Consider the following 18733-nt stretch of genomic DNA (forward strand, 5'->3'; position numbering starts at 1 on the left):
GACACCTCTCGAGAAAAATGCACACCCAACTTTGGCAGAACATATTCCAACAGAAAGGCAGAAGCTTCTGCAAATCTTGATTGAGCAGAGATTAACAAAGCTCTGGTTCTTCAGGCTTGTCTGCTTTGAGCTGTCCCTTCACTTCAAAGCTGCAGTAGATAACACTCCCCCAAGCCCTGTATTGCAGTGCTGTACAGCCATTTCACAACTGCTCTGCATATAAGAAAACTTGACAGACATGAGCACAAAGTCAGTAGTGGTTTGGGATCCTTACCATTGGTGTAGACCTAGGTTTCTGGGTTCACTGAGCATCCTGATGGTGTAAAGCTGTGTCTCAGCACACACATCTACAATACACTAATAGTCTCTGATGCTCTTTCTGCATATGCAAACAACCTGTGGATAAAAAAGAGACCAATATGAACATTTCACAGCTGGAAAGTGTCCATAATTCCTAGTACCTCGCACATACATCTCAACTGCTGTATCCAGCCAACCAGCCAAACCCCTCATAGGCCAACAGCTCTCACTTAGGGGCACTTGTAAACCTTACTGGCCCTAATCAGCCTCATGTCCAGCTTCCACCACTCCTGCCCATAGGTCCAATGATTCTTTATATTAAGGGACTCTGCCAGGTGGTACTTTTCTGTTTCACAGTGGGAAGTCAAGAACAGAGTGCTACCATCACAGGGAAAGGAAGAGTTGTCTCAGTACATGGCCAGGGGCCATTCTTAACTCCAACAGAAAATTTAAAACCCTGCATCACTTGTCCTTTAAATGAGCAATACACTGTGCTAATTCAAAGAGCCACTGGAATCCTCGAGGAGCAGGTGCTACATGTCCTGGGGCAGACAGGGTGGGTAGCTTCCCCCAGAGGAAAGAAGACCTTTCCACAGACCAGTTTCTACATTTTGAAGAAATGAGCAGAGCAGGGTGCACAGGTCATTGCTTTCCAAGCAACTTGAGACCAAGATTTGGAATTTATTTACTGTCTATGGGCCCTGCTCTTTTGCCAAGTGGATTTTTTATAGTTCCTATGCCCGCAGTAATCAGCAGCTTGATGCTGCACAAGTCAGCGTGTCTCGGACCCGAGACAGAGATGGAGCTACACGCCCTGCGCCGGCTCGGAGGTGTGGTGTGAGTGCCGCACCAACGCGGACCGGGTGCCCGCCGGTGCCCGCTCCGCAAACCGACAGCGGGGAGGAAGGAGCAGCGTCCGTTTCTACGGGGTCGCTATGGCAACTGCGCGGGCAGCGGCCCGGGCCGCTTCTCCGCGGGGGCTGCGGGCAAAGGGAAGGACCGCGCCCTGTCCCCGGGGCTGCGGAGGCAGGTGGGGCACCGGCGGGGGAAGAGAGCGCGAGGAGCCGGTTGGCAGCGTGGGAGGATGCGGGCTGGGAGGGGCAGGGGCGGGCCGCGGGCAGCCCCGGGGCGGGGAGAGCCCGGTAACGGGGGAGGAACGGGGCCCAGTGGCTGCAAGTCGGGGGTGCTGTGAGAACTGTGAGCCCCAGGGGATTGGCCTTTCCCGGGGATCCGTCCGCTCCTGCGGGAGGGCAAGGGCAGCACAGCCCGCTGGGAGAGCCGCGGAGCCGCGCAGGTGGCCGGGGGGTTCTGGCGGGGCCGTCGCTCACCGGCAGCAGCGGGTCCGGCTCCGCGTGGTGCTGAACGGACAGAGGCGCCGCGCTGCGCATGCGCAGCCGCCCGCCGGGGCAGGGGTGTGCGCTGGGACCGAGATTGAGGGCAGCCGGTGTGCGCCCGGGAACCGGGGCCATCGGGATTGGGGGCAGCCGGTGTGCGCCCGGGAACCGGGGCCATCGGGATTGAGGGCAGCCGGTGTGCGCCCGGGAACCGGGGCCATCGGGAATGGGGGCAGCTGGTGTGCGCCCGGGAACCGAGGCCATCGGGATTGAGGGCAGCCGGTGTGCGCCCGGGAACTGGGGCCATCGGGAATGGGGGCAGCCGCTGTGCGCTGGGAAAGCGGGGCCGTGGGGAACGGCGGAAGCCAGTGTGCGCTCGGGAATCGAGGTAGCTGCGGGGCTGAGCAACCGGTGTGCGCCGGGGAACTGGGGCCGTGGGGAGCTGGAGCAGCTGGTGTGCGCTGGGATTTCGTGTGCACTGGGGAAACGGGAAAACTGAGGAACTGGGACAGGCGGTGTGCACTGGGGAACCGGGATAGCTGCGGGACTGCAGCCACCACACCCAGGGAACTGGGGCCATGGGGATCTGGTGTGCACTGGCGATCTGGAATAACTGAGGAACCGGGACAGGCGCTGTGCACGGGGGAGCGGATGCGCCCCGTGAACTGGGGCACCAGGGCCAGTGTGTGCGCCGCGCCGCTGGGAGCAACCCACGGGAGTCGCTGCGACACCGGTGGGACCTGTGTACACCGCAGCCGACTGTCCTGCCCGGCACTCCGCGCCGCCGGCGGTGCCTCCCAGTACCTCTGGGCCGGTCCCGGTAGCGCGCTCCGCCGCCGGGGCGCGGCCAGGGGGCGGGGCCGAAGGCGGGGTGACGCACTTCCGCCCGCCGCGGTGACGTCACGGGCGGCCGCCGGTGTCCAGGGCGGGTGCGGCGCCGGATGGAGTGGCCGTGGGAGCACCGGCGGGGCCGCAGGTACTGGGGGACCGGAGCAGGGCAGAGCTGCGCTGGGCTGCCTCCTCACCACTGGGAGGCGGGAAGCGAGGCGGTGCGGGTGTCCTCGTCCCGGCGGCGCTTTCGTGGCCGCCCCGCTGCTACGGCGGGGCAGCCCGGGGGCTGCTCTGAGGCCGAGCGAGGCCCCGTGGGGCGGTGGGGCAGGAATGGCCTCGAGTGAGGCCCGCCCTAGGTGCGGGCTGTGCTGAAGCCGAGTGTAACCGCGGCCTTCAGCCGCAGCTCGGGGGGCTCTGGGCTGCTAGGACCCTTCTGCTCCTTCCCTTCGCGGCCCGAGGCCTCGTCTCCGCAGAAATGCTGAGCGTCCGCTCCTCGGAGGGACTCCCTGGAGGAGCCAGGAGTCTTGTTACTCCCCGCGGGAAGGAGCGAGTGCCTGGTCTCTGCCCTTTGCAGGGTGCCCGAGTGGCCCGGCGCTAGATGCGGGGATGACTGACAGCTAGAGCGATGCTCAGACATGAATGCTGGGCACAGCTGCCGTGAGACTGGTACGGTAACGCTGCAGCAGCTTCTTGCTGCTTCGCTGAGGGACAGGGCCTCCTTCAGCAGCTGATGGAAAGCCCTACCCAGGCTCTCCTGGAGGGCACTGCGGGCAGGTAGACTCGGATGCCTGAGCAGTGAACGTCCCAGGCTGGGGAGGTGGTGATGCAGATGGCAGGCACGTGCCCTGTTGATGGCTAGCCAAGGGGCTGTTCCCTGTGGGCTGGTTGTGGGAAACGTCGCTGAGTCTGAGTCTTTCTTTCTGGCTGTTCCTCCTAGAGGCACCCGGCAGTAGGTGTGAGCTGTTCTTGCCTGGCTCCTGCAGTAGCCTGGCGCTCTGGTGTCTGATGATGAGTGTGACCCCGACCAGGGGATGCCTCCTGGACCTGCCCTGGGAAGACATCTTGGTTCCACATATCCTATGTCATCTGCCACTGCAGCAACTCCTGAGCCTGCAGAGGGTCAGCAAGTCATTCCAGTCTCTCATCCAGCTCTACCTGGCCAACATGCGCTGCTTTGACTCAAGCCAGGTATTGGATGGCTCTGAGGCTGGGGGAGGACACGGATATCCTACTGCCCTGAAACTAACAGGGGAGCATCTATGTGGGGAGAATAAACCCTTGGCAAGGAGGGTAGTTTCTGCTCAGGAGCTTGGGTGAATGGTTCAGGTGTCAAACTGGACAGATGGGCTTAGGGAGGAGAGGCAGTGATTCAGGACCCAGCAATGCCAGTGTCTTGAGTAAGAGGCCCTGGGAGGAGTAGGCCTGGAAACTCCACCCAGGCTATTATGGGGCACTGGTTGGCAGAAACAAGTTTTGAAGTGGCAGGTCCTCATGAAGGTTGTGCAGTAGGTTGGGTCTGATGGGAGATAACTCTGTGCTTGGTCTTCAGGGAAAGTTTGTGGTATTCCTGGGAGCTACTGCCTGGGACTGGGAAAGACTGGAGTAGCTGCCATTCTGTGAGGACACAGTGGTCTAGCAAAGAGATTTTTGGAGAGCAGAGGTGTGGAGCTCATCATGAGTATATGAGTGCATGTAGTGATGATGTGGGATGGAGAAATGTGAGTATCATCTAGCAGTAGTCTTGGCATGAGGTGAGCAGAGTCTGATGGTAGGGTTTGCCCTGGGATGAAGACAGGGGATGGCTTTGGTCACTATTGTCACAGAAGAAGAGAGGAGGGGAGAGAGTATTTGGTGAGGACCAAGCTTATGTGAAACCCTGGGGGAATGCCTCATTCTTCCTGGGTTCCCCACGCAGATTGGACCTGCCATCCCTCGAGCTGCTTTTGTTAACCTGTTGAAGGACAACGAAGTTCTGCAGCAGCTGGCACTCCAGAACTGCTCCGACTGGCTGACAGACCGAGAACTGCTCCCGGTCATTGGGCAGAACCACCACCTACACCAGATCCAGCTGAAGGGCTGCGCCCAGCTCAGCCGCCACGCGCTCGTGGCCATCTCGCTGAGCTGCCCCAACCTGCGCCAGCTCTCCCTGGCTCACTGTGAGTGGGTGGACAGCCTGTCCCTGCGCAGCCTGGCTGACCACTGCAGGGCGCTGGAGGCTGTGGACCTGACGGCCTGTCGCCAGCTGAAGGACGAGGCCATCTGCTACCTGGTGCAGAAGTGCAGCAGGCTCAAGTCTCTGTCACTGGCTGTCAATGCCAATGTGGGCGACGTGGCAGTAGAGGAGACTGCCAAGTGCTGCCCAGAGTTGGAGCACTTGGACCTCACAGGGTGTCTACGAGTCAAGAATGACTCCATCAGGTACTGAGCAATGTGGGGAGCCAGGGTGGGGATGGCAGGAAGAGAACTAGAGAGAAAAGTCAGATGTCTTCATGCTGAAAGCAATGAGAGCTTAGTCTGGGAGAGAAGCCACTAGCAGGCCCTTCAGGGAAGGTGCTGTGTGCTATTGACAGCAAATTTCCCAGCATATCATGGAGGGTAGGTCTGGGATCCAGATGTCCCTTGACTTTATCTCACACCACCATGGTACTGTCCCCAAACGATGGTGCATGTGTGGCACAGTCACGAGTGCTGGGCTGCTGGGAGCACAGGTGGTGCACTTAGAAGTCCTGCCTTGCAACTTGCATATGCTCTCTTTCTTGGCAGGGTCCTGGCTGAGTACTGTCCCAAGTTGCGCTCGCTGAAGGTCAAGCATTGCCACAACGTGGCCGAGTCCAGCTTGAGCATCCTTCGAAGCCGTGGGGTGGAGCTGGATGTGGAGCCTCCGCTGCAGAGGGCTCTTGTTCTGCTGCAGGATGTGGTTGGCTTCGCCCCTTTCATCAACCTTCAGATCTAGAACTGCTGCTGCTGGGGAGGGGGGGACTGACACAATGCTGGGATCCCAGAAGGATGTGGAAACTGGCTACTGTGGAGACGTACAGAGGGAGAGGTCAGTCCCATTGGTGAGGCTGGCCTGAGTGGGGCTCATTCTTTCCTCTGGGGCTGTTTAGCAGCCACTGAGTGTTCGTAAGTGAACTTCATTGGTGCCTCTGGGGAAAGTAACTCCCTCTGCAGTGGCGTGGAAAGAGCGAGTGATTTGCAGGAACACCATGGTGCTGAACAGGCCTTGGTCAGGCCAGCTAATAGATAGGATTTATTATTTGTTGTATTTTAAATCTTTAAGCGGCAGCTGTCCAGAAAGCAGGAGAGTGTTTGATGGGGACTGTCCCCTGGGTTGGCTGTGCAGGGCATGCCAGCAGAGCTGTGGAACAAACCAGACCAGCTGGAGCACAAAGAATAGCTACCAGCCCTCCTCCTGGGAGAGGGCAGGCCCCTCTGGGCTCTGGGAGGAGGGCAGTGAGCCTAGCTCCAGCCCACAGCCATAGGCAAGCCTGGCACCAAAGGACTAGTATGGCCCCAGTGCAGGCTGTGTGTCTGCCCAGGCCTAGCATGGGCCATGGAGCAAGGTGGGAATTGTTTTCAGGGGAAACACGCTCCTAATGGCAGTTTGACCGACAGAAAACCGCCAACCTAGTGCTGTCACTGCAAACAGCTGGTCATTGTCATTTGTTTCTTCCAGCATCTGACTTAACATTTTAGTAGTGCCCAGGCCTGCTACTGTATTTTGCTCCCTGTTGTGTGGCTCGAGCTTTGGCTCTCAACAGTGGTGAAAAACAGCAGGAGCACTGACTGCCATCAGCTGGAGTTTATGGAGAGAGCTGCAGATTGTGCTGGCAGGGAGAACCTAGTTCTGGAGCCTAAGCCCTTTTATCTGCTAGGCAGTTAATCAAACAGCAGCTGCATCTTGAGAACGTGATGAAGAGAGTAATTAGAGGAAGAGAGGATGACCCTGCTCCTGTCTTTGGCCCTGGGAAGGACTGGAGGCAGTGTTGTAAAGCATGTGCATGCTCTGGCTGAACTACACACCAACTCACATCATCTTTATTAATGCTGGCACTCAAAGCAACAGTGCACAAAGACTTGTTAAAAAGGTTGCTGCAAAAGCACATGCCGCATCTCAGATCTAAAAACGTCCCATGCAAGGAATAGCAGAGAATGCCCAGGTCCTGGAGAGCCACTGATGTGTGCCCCTGGGGTCAGAGGGATAGCTACACAAGGAGAAAAGTGTCCTCAGCCAGGTTAGTTGAGGAAGCTGAAAGCAGTATCCTGGCTTCCAGGTTAGTTCAAGTTAATGGCAGGTGGAGTTGCCTCATTCCTAGCACCACACATCCATCCTGCCATGCCTGGCAGTGAGGTGAAAGGCTGAAGAGCAGGAGAACCTGGCTGTCAGTGGAACTTGTACTTCCTGGCTGGTTTTAGGCTGATGTAGGTTCTCTTCATCTCCTCACTCTCAGGCTTCTTGATGTCTTTGTACCTCTCTCCTTTTGTACTCACCACCTGGTTATCAATATAGCGGATCAACTTCTTGGGAGCCTGGAGAGAAAATATGTTAACACCAAGTGGATGGACAGCCACAATGCTAGAGAAAGGGAGGGGGGCAAGTAAAAGCAGAGCTGCACTATGCCAGGTGGGTGGATGGGCTGCTTTACCATTGTGTGTTGGGAATTTTGGCCAAAACTGGGAAGGATGGGAGGGAGCAAGAGCCATGGTAGTCCAGGAAGGTAAGAATTGACATTCCCTGCAGCACCTTAGCTGAGCTAATCCTTCCTCTCTGACTGACACGTTCTATGAAGGGACGTTTAGCCTGCCCTGTTGTTTTTTGGACTTGTAGCCTGGTTTTATTTTAAACCTTGGGACAAGCAAACTGCTGGTGAGCTGGGCCTACTTACCTCTTTGGGTGGAGCTGGCCGATGTGTTTTCTGATCGTCTGCACTATCCACCATCATGTATCTGAAACACAGGAAGCATTTAGTGAACACTAACATACATTGCCTGGGGCTACTCACAGGCTATGTCCCTTCTCCGCTGACTGGTTTGTGGCTGTGCAATACGGCCTACTTGCCTAGATTGCAGCTAGGAGAACTTTCCCCTCTGGATGAAATGGGCAAGAAGATGGTGAAAATCTGGTGAAAATCTAGCAGGATCTCCTGGAGTAGCACCCTTAGCTGTATGTGAAGGGTATTGAAAACTCAGGTGGTTGAGAATGCTGATAGCCACTACAGAGCTGAGAGGTACTGAGGTCTGGTGTGCTCTGCCATCAGGGCAGCTTTGTTCCTTCTCAGGCCAAGTGATGGCAGCCAGATGAGACACAGGTGAGACTACAGGACCAATCTGCTTTTGCCCTGAATGATGGTGCAAAGAGGCTTTCACACTCCTCCTACTACTTGACTGTGAAACAGGTCTGTGCTGGAAGCAACTTGATAAAAGCATCACCTCATTTCCTATGTAACTGAAACATCAGGGTCCAAGCATTTGCTTGCTGTACTGCTGAGTTGCTACTCTGAGATTTTGGTGCTGGTTTAGCACAGGTGACCATGACTTCTCCCTCAGTAGTTAGTATAGTTGCTCTTGTGTATCTTCAGCTATGGCGATCTGCTTTCTGTACCTGTGCTTGAGTGATGTTTAAAGTACAGGATGTTGCCAAAATGTCATTAAAGTGAAGTTCTCAGAAACATAACAAGAAGCTGGTGCTTTTTTGTTCCCTTGCCTGTCACTCTGAAATGAGCCTGCACAGGAGATGGGCAAGGACAGGGATTACTACTTCTACCTGAATGCTGTTCTGCCTTGCTTTATCTTTCATAGCCCATCAACTGTTTATCCTGTCCCTGAGGAGAATGTAAAGTGAAAAAGATGTGGATGGGTAGACGTGTGGAAGCTGCATGCCTGCATGATACTCATGAAAGATGAGATCTTAAAGCAGACTGATGAAACCAGTGTGGGTTCTCCCATTGAGAATTAAATGCTTTTAGAAATGAATACAGGTAAACTAATCTAAAGCTACTTTCATTCCCAAGGAGTCCATAGGACTTCAGAGAGGCTTCTTTAAATGCATTGAATTCACACCTTCAGCAATTGAGATTTAATCTTCCCAGTGCTGTTGTACATGCAGTCTCTTGACAATATCTTTACCCTTGTTTGGACTGTCTCCAAGAATGAAAGTATGAATGAGTTACTGTAGTTCTACAGGTCACCATGTGTTTGTTACTTGAGCTGTTGCATGATGTTTGTGCCTTGAACCCTTAACCAGGACCTCAGCTAACAGCACTGTGACTTACACTGGATTTACAGGAGGCTGACACCTTGCATGCAGCCATTGCTGTGACCCAGCTGGTACAGGTAATGTGTTTCTGTGCCAGAGCTCTAAAGGAAACCAAACCTGTCCTGTTGTTTAGGTTTTGTGGGTTTGGTTTTTGTTGGGGTTTGTGTGTATGTGTTTGGTTTGTTGGTGTTTTTTGTTATTTTTTTTTTCTTCCCATCTGATGATTGTATTTGTGCTTAGATGTGTTCAGCTAATATCCACTCCTAGCTCTTTACAGACCACACTGTTCCCCAAACTGCTACCTCTTCATTTATTTGGCGTAAAACAAGGGGTTCTTTGCTGCTGGGTACTTACTTCTGTAGAATGACCTGTTTTAGTTCCTCGTGGTTGGGTGCTCTGCGGGGCCGTGCCAGTTCCTGGGAGGAGACAAGTTGGTCTGTGAATAGCACAATGGGGCATACAGTTTATCCACTAGCTCAGTGAACCTAGCTGCTGGTGGAGCACTCCAGCCCCTGGGGGAAAGGGGTGCCAGCCATAGCTCCACGGGGGTCCTGGCTTGATTGTGGGCACAGCCTATACTCTGAGAGCAGGGGAGGGAGAAGGGCTGTGGCTCTGCATGACCCTGGCTTATTGTGCATAAAGTTTCTGCAGTCAAAATTTCTGCTTGTAGCAGACAGCTGTGGCACCTGCACGTCCCCAAGCTCTGCCCTGCTCCTTGGCCCACTGCCACCCCGGTCAGAGTACAGTACCTTCACACTCGCACCTGATGGGCCAATTTCCACCTTCTCCTCCACAATTAATTGCACTGCCTCTTCCAAGTTCCCCAAGGCCATGGCGAGAGCCTTCTCTGCCTGGCTCACAGTACAGGCCGGGAACATCTCCAGTAGCAGCTCCACCCCATCCTTCAAGTCAGCACCTTCCTAGTTGGAGCAAGAGACAGAGGTAAGTTGGGAATGCAGTGAGGAGAGGGCTACTGAAAAGGGTCTCTGTTTTCTCATGTTCAGAAAATCCAGCTTGCCCTTTGTTGAAAGCTCCCTCTCCTTACCATTGTTACTAAATCTGATTCCTGAAGCTAACAGGGGACTGTATCTTTGGAAAGCCCAACTCCTCTTGTTCTCCTTTAATCTCCTCCCTCTGCATTTCAACTTGCTTTAAAGCAGGGCTCCTGTAACCTGACTCATCTATGTGGCCATGCTTAGGAGTGAACTTTCTGGACCTTATGGTGTGAATGCCTGACTGCTGCCCACCTTGTGAAGTTATATGTACTTTGACTAGAAAGGAAAGGGCCTGCTATACCCTGACCTCATGCTACATCAGAAGGAATCACCATAGCAGCTAGAACGCTTTGGACACAGAATGATTGTACTGCAGAGCAGGAATAGATCAGTACTGGAGAAACAGCAAGCAGGGCGTGGGGGAGGAAGGTGGGGTTGATGTGGAAGGTGCTGCAGTATCTGTAGCTGCTGTGACATCTCTGAAGGCACTGGAACAGGCTCTCTCAGCCATTGCTCTGGCTTACCCTTTCCAGCCACTGAAAAGGATGAGCCAGAGCATTGGCTCACAGTCTGTCAGCATGTAATTTTCTGAGAGTCTTGCTCAGGCTTTACAATGGAGAAGATCATGGACATAAGTGATGCTGTGTCACAGCCTATGCTGTGGTTCCTTCCAGAGCTGGAAAATGCTCTCAGATGGTGCTGACAGGTAGCCTAGTGCTGTGTGACTGTCCCCAGTGTTCCTGCTCCTCTGCAGGTACTCATACCTGGGCCCCGGCTCCGTCTGTTAGAGTGCACAGTCTTTCCCCGCTGCAGGCTCCAGCTCCAGGCTCCTGGCCCTTGGTGAGGTCTTCAGAGGGCGCTTCACTCCTGCTTTCCACAGCCTTTTGGCCAAGTTTTTCTTAAAGACACAGTGATATCTCCTGAGGAACAGTCCCACTAAGGCTAGAGCTCTGTGCTTTCTGTTGGCATTAGATTGCTAGTGCACTGTGTGCCAAAGAAAATCTCTTCTTAAGTGACAAGACTTGGAAGCACTACTGTTTCTCCTGCCCTCAGCGGGGATAGCTGCAGCTCTGCTTCCACTGATCTGCAGGAAGCCAGTGCTAGCACATGCTGGAGTGCCTGAGTTCTGCATTTCTAGGCTGTACAAGGCATGGGCTGCTTGCAAATTCAATTCTACTTTTCAATTCTCAGTCCGCTAGTGCTTCGGTTGTGGCTACTTCCATTTCTAAGAATTCCCTGGTATTTTCTCTATCTTTGAGCTGAGATGTAGTTTTGATTTTAAACTTGGAAATACACTGTGGTAGTTTCCCAAGCTGCATGCAAGCCAGCACATCCTGTGATCAGGTTATTCTGATGCACATCTTTTTTTATAGGCTCTTTTTCTCACTGTAGGAAGAACCATTTCACTTTTGTTCTGTCCTAAGACTGAGATGGTGTGTTCCTTCCACACTCTGGCTACATCAGGATCCTCAAAGGGTAGGATGCAGGGGAGCAGAGCAGAGCAGTAGATTTTGTCAAGTTCAAAAAAGCAGCAAGTAAGATAAAAGACAGGACTGTCTATTCTACATTGTGTAGCCTTCTGGCAAGACAGCAGTGATGTTGCTAGACCAGCAAAACTCAGACTGGTCATGTCCTGGAGGGTTTGATATCCAGGCACTGCAACCTGTCTGTTCTTTGGTAGAATGTACCCATGGAGTAAACTGATACAGCAATCCAGCTGGTTTGTGAATGCTGAGGTTAGAAAGGGCCGTTGTCACAGTGTAGTCTTCTGCAGTCCTGCACAGTGCAGGTCAGAGCACATCACTGATCTTGCATCTGTGCCAGGGTTCATGGATGAATGGGAAGTGAGCTTTGAGTATGCTCAAAGTTAAATGTGATACATGTATGCAGCTGGAAACTCTATTTGATGATGCACCTGATAAAGGCTGCCCAGTGGTAGTGACACTTAGGCAGATGGCTATCACAGGCAGGCAGAAATCCTCGCTTTCAGAATTAGCCTATAGCAGAATTTCAACAAGCAGCCCTGAACTGGCTGTTTCTTTCTTAGTACTCTGACTTTGATCTCAATAGAGGTATTTGAAGAATTGATCACGTGTTTTTACTCCAGTATGTCTTGGGACAGTATTCCTTATGACTCCAATCTCCCATCTATTGATGGGAAAAGCCTGACTGAATGTTGAAAAAAAAAACCCCAAACCTGTCAATCAATTCAAGCTACCTTATGAGTTCCTAACTGTGGCAAACAAGTTCATATTTTATTCTGTGACATTGTTCAACTCCAAATATTAAGACTAAAAACATACAGATCTTCTTGTGCTGAAATTGTTTTGTGTAACTCACCTTTGTTGCGAGCTTCACCAAGCCTTTCTGAGAGGGAGAACATCATTTCACAAACATCTGCACTGCAAGAGACAGAAGCTGTATAATTAGCATGAGGAATAAAAGCACTAGCCTATCCTACTTGGCTACTATTTAATAGAAAGACTTGATGGAAAGCCCCGTAAAATCAACTGGTATTTCAGATGGCCAAGGACCTATTGCAAATCATATTAAGATTAGCATCTATGTGATAAGAGTGACTTATTATGATAGTTCAGGCTTAGTACTAATACTTTTTCAACTGGATATAACAAAAGAATTTGCAGTACTGAGGGGCTTGGGGCCAGGCCCCTGGTGCATGGCATGCACATACAAACCAGTAACAATCGCATACCTGTGGATTTCTGCAAAACCAGGGATATATGCCTCCATCATTTCTACAAAGGTGTCCATGTCAAAAGCCTCTTCAGAAGACTCTGGTGAGCCCAGCTCTTCCAGGACACCCGTGATATAAGAGAAGAAAACATCATCCATCCCACTGGAGATAAAGAAAACACAGGTAGCAAGGTCAACACGTCCATTTCTTCCTTTCTCTCCATCCCCATTCTGCCTAACCTTGCGTCTTCCTAATACTGCAGCAGAAGGACCTTTGTGACTGTATGTTATGAGGAGATACCACCTGAAAGGCCAAGTAGCAGGTGGTCAGTGGTTGAGAGGGAAGCATTAACAGATAAATAGTGCACGTGGTCCTGCTTCCTGGGCAGCACTGAATGAAAGCCCCAGCGTGTGTTCCAGAGGCTGTGCTCCTGTGGGTGCTTCAGCTGAGCTAACCAGAATATTCCAAATGCTCAAGACCTTGGCTGTTCTATATTGACTGGTGTTTCAGGTGAGGTCATCATATTCTGTGAAGTTACACCTTCTATGGGATACAGTGTTCTCTGCTTGCTGTTCTCCATGCTTGTGTCACTGCTGCCACCAACTGCAAAACTAGCTGCTGTGTTCTAGCTTCAAGGTGGCTGTATCTCTGCATACAGGGAAAGGCCTGACATAGGTTATCCTGCTCAGAAAGCCGTTTGGGAGCACTATGGAATGAAGGAAATCCCATATCCTAATGTGTATTACTGGACAGGAAATTAATCATCTTGGTCATCAAAGAAATGACATTGCTAGATTGCAATGCTAAACTATAGTTGTTCTAGCATTCCCATCAGAACCTGTGCAAATTACCTACATCCTGGATCTGACTTAAAGGAGTGCAACAGCAAGTACAGGAAAACTACAGAATTCAGTATAATGCACAGAGTGACAATACAGAGTTCAAGCTGGAACAATGATATTGGAACTGCCTATCTCAACATACCTGAGATCAGCTGCAGGGATGTGGGACTGGATGAAGCGTGTCAGGGTGTCTTGAATGATTCTTTCAAGCTCCATGTCTCTCTAAACCTTTTTCTTAAAAAAAAAAAAGAAAAAGAAAACTCCATGTAATTTTAATAAAATCAAAATAACAACATCAAAATGCAGGTATAATATAGGTAAGTGTGTTCTTCCCATGAGAACAAATCAGAAATTCCTCCAGCATCTTGTCTTCTCCAGGTAACAGTGGGCAAAGATATCCATAAAAAGCTGCAATATGAGGATCCACTAGAAAAAGGAGCCAAATATCTTGGGCCCCTCCTGGCTGTGTCGATGCTGTTGGTATGCAGCTGTACCGTACATTTAAGGAGTCCCCTCTGGGAAGCAAATCTGGAAATACAGATGTGTCCAGCTGCAGGACCCAGGGACACCTTCTGAGCTGGAAGACTGTGCTGTCCAGTGAGGAAGAAACAGGGAGTGGGCTTGTACACTCACTGCAGAAAGGGGTGGGCCTTCCAGCTAAGAGCATATGCAGTGATGCTTGGACTCGACTCAGGAATGAGTGGGAGGAAGGGTAATGTCTCCTAAAGAAAGGACATCCTAGAGCATATTTTACAGGGAAATACCAAGCAGGGCACAGACAAGTAGTCTGCCAGCCAAAATATCAAAGGTCTCCAGGTCAGGCATGAACTGCCAGTGGAATCCTGCCCAAACAGGAGCCTGTTGTTGTGCTTGGTAAATGAGCCATTCTACAGTTGATACAGCTGCAACAAGGGGCACTTGATAACCCAAAACTCAGGGGAGTTCTAAGAATCACAGAGCTCCTACAGAAGGAGTGGCAGAAGGGGGCTGCCCACAGGCCTGCTTTGGTTATCAGTACTGAGCCTGGACTGAACAGGGTGAAAAAAAGCTGTTTCTTAACCATTCTTTCCCTTTGGGTCTACAGAGCTGCTGGGTGGACAAATTCTTGGTATAAGCACCAAGTTCTTCCCAGGAAGGAAACCAGAGAAACTGATATGGTCATTGGCCAGAGGGGTTCCAAGGGTCCCATCACGGCAGCTCTCTCATTTCAACCACACTAGAATCTGACCAGGCCTGTTCGACACAGAGTTCATGGAACAATCATATAGTTTGCTAACTATGATTCTGGTGTCCCATGGGAATCAGAAAGGTTTGCATTTCCCTAGATGAATCTTCCAGAGCTAGCAGGATATAAACAAAACCACCCCAGGACACTCAGCCATTTTTAAAATTACATAACTTGGGACATTAAAACACCTTTTGCATTATACCTTTAAAATCTACACTTATTCTAATGATGACCTTCAAGAGTTAAGGGGGAGATTCACTAGAAGAGTTTATCTTGTGTGCTCAGTTTTGTGTGGGAGTGATTTACAATGCACAAAATTACCTACTACCCAAAGGCAGGAGAAGTCACTCTCCTGAGAGCTCAGCTTTTCTGAAAAGATGTCACCATACTTCTAAACTTCCAGTCATAATTGCCATGTGGGTTTTAAGATCACCAGTTGTCACTGATGTTCAAATGTATCTGTGAAAGTCCTTCTGCATTTCTTGTTGTTGCAATGTGGGTTCTGTGTTACATGTTGAACAGAATCTATTTTTAAAAGCATATGATGAAATGATACTCCTATTGCTCTGCTCACAGCTACAGCCTTACAGTTTTGCACTGTCAGAACATGAGACCTTCAGCTCCTGGAAATCCCTGTCACTTTTCTGACATACTCCAGTCTTTAAACACTGGGTTTTTTTATCAAAGAGTGAGCAGTGAAGCATTGTATGTCATCTCATTAAGACAGGCTTAGTTTGAAGTACCAGGAGTGCTTATTTGAACCATGTAACATTGCATGGCATATGTATTTCCTCACCTCATGCAGAGAAAAGTGCTATCAGTTCTCAAATTGTGAATGTGAAAATTATTCATTTTCTGTATTAGATATTTTAGCCAGCATCTCAACAGTGTCAGTATCTATTGTCAGTGTCGAGAACCTAGCAATCTCAGCAATCTCCATCCCCTTGTATTCTCCTTCCCAACACATTAATGCCAATTTTATTTTGTTTGGTGGGATTTTTGGTAAAAATATTATCCCTCTAAAAGTACTATTGTTCTTGTGTTGTACAAAATAGCTACTTATGTTATATTGAAGAAAAGTTGGTATGAATCTGTCTTCCTCAAAAAAAAAGAAAGGGTGAGAATCGGAACTGTTTGCATATAGCTAGATTGTTTTGGAAGGCTCCTTCAACTCCAACTTCAGTAATCATTCTCAAATGGTCAATGTGATGGAATGGGAATGACTGTGAGCCTTGGACTTTTTACTAACAAGATAGACCTGAGCAATTTAGAGGAATGTTTCTGAACTAAGGAACTGCCATTTGGATGTATATCAGCTTTTATGGGATCATAAATTTGCCTACCGATGACTAGAGGTATCTGCAAGTGGAAGGAGGTGGGTGTTGTATCCTTGGATATTTCTCAGAATAGGTTAGAGCAAGTTTAGGTAAATTTGATCTGAGGACGTTCATTTAGCTCAAGTGTCAGTGATTATTTTTATGTGAGTGAGTAATGGGACAGGGGTGGTTCACTGAGCTCTCTGAAATATTTTTCTGAAAAAGCACAGAGCATGTCTTATGCTGCATGGTGTGTCTGTGCTTGGGGAAGTGCATTGCTCTGGGATATAAGGTCCTCTCAGTGCAGCCTGTCACAGGCTCAGAGGAAACTTCTCAAAAGGCATGTGCAAGACAGAGAACAATCTAGGGCTATACTCCACTGAACTACTTAACTCAAACTTTGCTGGCTTAAAAGAAAACTTTCCAGTCTAAATGACATTTTACAGACAATTTCAGTGCTTCTATTTTATTTTTCTTGCTAAAGAAGTCCCTGGAAGAGCTTTCACAGTGTGGCTGCTATGGGAAAGCAGGCTGAGGTCACTGTGTGTGTTAACAGAAGTAACTGCTTAATGCTCTGAAATTAATATAAGACTTTTGTTTATAGTTTAATCCCAGTAAACTACAGTGATAAAAGATAGTAATGCCAGTGGCCAGACTCTGCCCTCCCCTCTAGATCTACACTGGAAAGCTGTGCTGACACACCCTTACCAGAGCAGACGTGTCACCTGTACGAGGTCTTCGGCTCACGGCCAGTGTCTATGAAATCACTTCAGTGCCTGCAGAGGAGTCGCCAGTCCATCCTATGACTGCCAGGCCCGAGCCATGAATGAGGGAACCTTTACGGGAAAGGAAAGCTGAATTAGCTGAAGCAGGAGCACAAGAGAATCACTCTGCATATTGGTGTCTTTATGCTTTATGTCACTTGTGACCATTTTCCCTAACACAGATGGTACAGCTTTATTCTTTGGAATAAAATATACTTTATGAAAGGATATCGTGACTGTGAGAACTGTGTACCTGCCAACCTTCAAATTCACTGCGATGTCGTGATGTTTTTCAACACTGACAGTTCATGCAGCAAGGCCAGCGGTAGTCCCTGCACATCACCAGTGTATTCCAAAAGCACTGGTGGCCTCATCGCCGTGGCCAAGCAGAATTTGTCTCTGGAGGCTTTAAGGGACCAGACCAGAGAGCAAGCACCGCTGTTCCTGCCCTGCAGGTCCCCACGGCCGGAGCCTCGGTGGGAGCGGCAGCACGGGCTGGGCGGCTTTCACTGCGCTCGGGCCGCTCCCCGCCACCGCGGGCCACGACTCATTCGGCTCCCTTGACAGCGAGGCCGTGCACGGGCCGGGTCCCCCGCCGTGCGGCCCGCACCGTGCGTCGGTCCCCGCACCGCAGAGGCTGCGCCTTACCCTGCCCGGCCCCTGGCCCGTCCCCCCCGCCCCCAGCGCTGCGGACTCCGGCGGAGAGCCCCACTCCCGGCTTCCTCGGGCTCCCCGGCGCTGTGTCCCGTGTCCCGTGTCCCCGCGGGAGGGGCGGTACGGGCGCGCGCCGCCGCGGGGGGTTAGCGGTCACCTGATGGTCCGCGCGCCCCCGCCGCGCCGTCCTCCCTCCGCGCGGGACCCGCGCGGCGCGCTTGAATGCGTCACGTGGGCGCGCCCGCCGCCCGCCGCCGAGGCGCGCGCGGCCCGGCAGGGCAGGGCGGCTGCGCGCTGCCGATCCCCGCGCCGCCATCTTTGCTGTGGGCAGCGGCCGGGCAGGAGCGGGGCGGGCCGGTGTAGCGCCTTGGGAGTGCGGCGGGCGTGAGAGCGCTTGGCGGAATCACCCCGGGAAGGGCTCCCGGGAACTCTCTCCACTGCCAAGTGCGAGGGTCGGGTTCCCTGCTGAAAGGAGCGCGCTTTCAAGTGTTTGGGCCGGGCTGCCCGGCTCTTCGGTCAGCCAAAGCTCTGCTGCGGGATGCTCCCGAGCTGCCGCCCGCTTGCGGTGTCCTGGCTGAAGAGCACCCGCTACACCCCGGCTCGAGGAGCTGCTGTACAGTCATTCCTTCTGCCACTTCGGAGGATTGCTGTTGTCTAGGACAGGTCATGCCATTCAAGAATCACAGAATTGGGTTGGAAAAGACCTCTGAGATCACCGAGTCCAACAGTTGACCTCACACCAACCTGAGAAGGCAGCGGAGCGGGATGGGGACAGGAGCGGAGCGGGATGGGGACAGGAGCGGAGCGGGATGGGGACAGGAGCGGAGCGGGATGGGGACAGGAGCGGAGCGGGATGGGGGCTGGAGCGGAGCGGGATGGGGGCTGGAGCGGAGCGGGATGGGGACAGGAGCGGAGCGGGATGGGGACAGGAGCGGAGCGGGATGGGGGCTGGAGCGGAGCGGGATAGGGGCAGGAGCGGAGCGGGATGGGGACAGGAGCGGAGCGGGATGGGGACAGGAGCGCAGCCCTTTCCCTGCTCGCTGGCTGCACTCGCCCGTCCCCGGTCAGGCTCGCTGCTCGCTGTTTTGCCTGATCTGACAACGCAGTGCTGCCTGGTGCACCTTTGGAGAACTAACTCTCTTATGCCAACTCTTTCTTCAGAAAATCTTAAAGCAGCAAGGCATAATTGTTCTCCGACTCATGCTCCTCAGTCATGTGTTACTAAATACCAAGCGAATGAGTCTGATTCTGCCCTTGGCAATAAAAAAAAAAAAAAAAAAAAAAAAAAAAAAAAAAAAAAAAAAAAATCCAGAGTAATGCAGTGTTGCTAAGAACAGAGTCTGTTTCCATTGCTTATTTCTCTTGAAATGTACATACCATTGGCACTGTATATGTCATTGTAGGAGTATCCACTGCCTTTCATTCCTTCTGCTTTTGACTGTTTTTAGCTGCACTTATCCATACATTAATCGGAGGTAATCAACTATGCTGCATTATCTTTCCTTTGATCTGTGTTTT

The 18733-nt window shown here is 51.6% G+C and overlaps 3 protein-coding genes across 8 annotated transcripts in view; 1 reads left to right on the forward strand and 2 right to left on the reverse strand.

Moving 5' to 3' along the window:
* The window catches only part of PSD (pleckstrin and Sec7 domain containing), a 45616-nt gene extending 43921 nt beyond the window's left edge, over window positions 1-1695 (reverse strand). The window contains exons 1-2 of the mRNA XM_088169036.1: window positions 1629-1695; window positions 275-396 (exon numbers count right to left, since the gene is read on the reverse strand). The gene's annotated coding sequence lies outside the window, so the exon portion shown is untranslated. The remainder of the gene's footprint in view (window positions 1-274; window positions 397-1628) is intronic.
* Window positions 1456-8139, forward strand: FBXL15 (F-box and leucine rich repeat protein 15). 2 transcript variants are annotated; one of them, XM_088169043.1, is made up of 4 exons: window positions 1456-1594; window positions 3403-3653; window positions 4381-4883; window positions 5229-8139. In XM_088169043.1, the coding sequence occupies exons 2-4, from the start codon at window positions 3471-3473 to the stop codon at window positions 5416-5418; spliced, it is 876 nt and encodes a 291-aa protein (XP_088025169.1). In that variant the 5' UTR covers window positions 1456-1594; window positions 3403-3470; the 3' UTR covers window positions 5419-8139. The 2 variants fall into 2 exon arrangements, with proteins under 2 accessions (XP_088025169.1, XP_014735445.1); XM_014879959.2 differs by lacking the exon at window positions 1456-1594 and adding an exon at window positions 2508-2610.
* On the reverse strand, window positions 6477-17465 carry CUEDC2 (CUE domain containing 2). Of its 5 annotated transcripts, none has more exons than XM_014879962.2 (10): window positions 17373-17465; window positions 16506-16633; window positions 13396-13487; window positions 12430-12573; window positions 12057-12118; window positions 10481-10614; window positions 9471-9641; window positions 9076-9137; window positions 7352-7412; window positions 6477-6995 (listed from the first exon to the last, which is right to left on the reverse strand). In XM_014879962.2, the coding sequence occupies exons 3-10, from the start codon at window positions 13467-13469 to the stop codon at window positions 6849-6851; spliced, it is 855 nt and encodes a 284-aa protein (XP_014735448.1). In that variant the 5' UTR covers window positions 13470-13487; window positions 16506-16633; window positions 17373-17465; the 3' UTR covers window positions 6477-6848. The 5 variants fall into 5 exon arrangements, with proteins under 5 accessions (XP_014735448.1, XP_088025173.1, XP_088025171.1 ...); XM_088169047.1 differs by having other exon boundaries at window positions 16523-16633; window positions 17373-17448; XM_088169045.1 differs by having other exon boundaries at window positions 17256-17374.
* Between the last annotated feature and the right edge of the window lie 1268 nt (window positions 17466-18733).

Source organism: Sturnus vulgaris, chromosome 8 (assembly GCF_052056855.1).
Source record: "Sturnus vulgaris isolate bStuVul1 chromosome 8, bStuVul1.hap1, whole genome shotgun sequence".
Lineage (NCBI taxonomy): Eukaryota > Metazoa > Chordata > Aves > Passeriformes > Sturnidae > Sturnus > Sturnus vulgaris.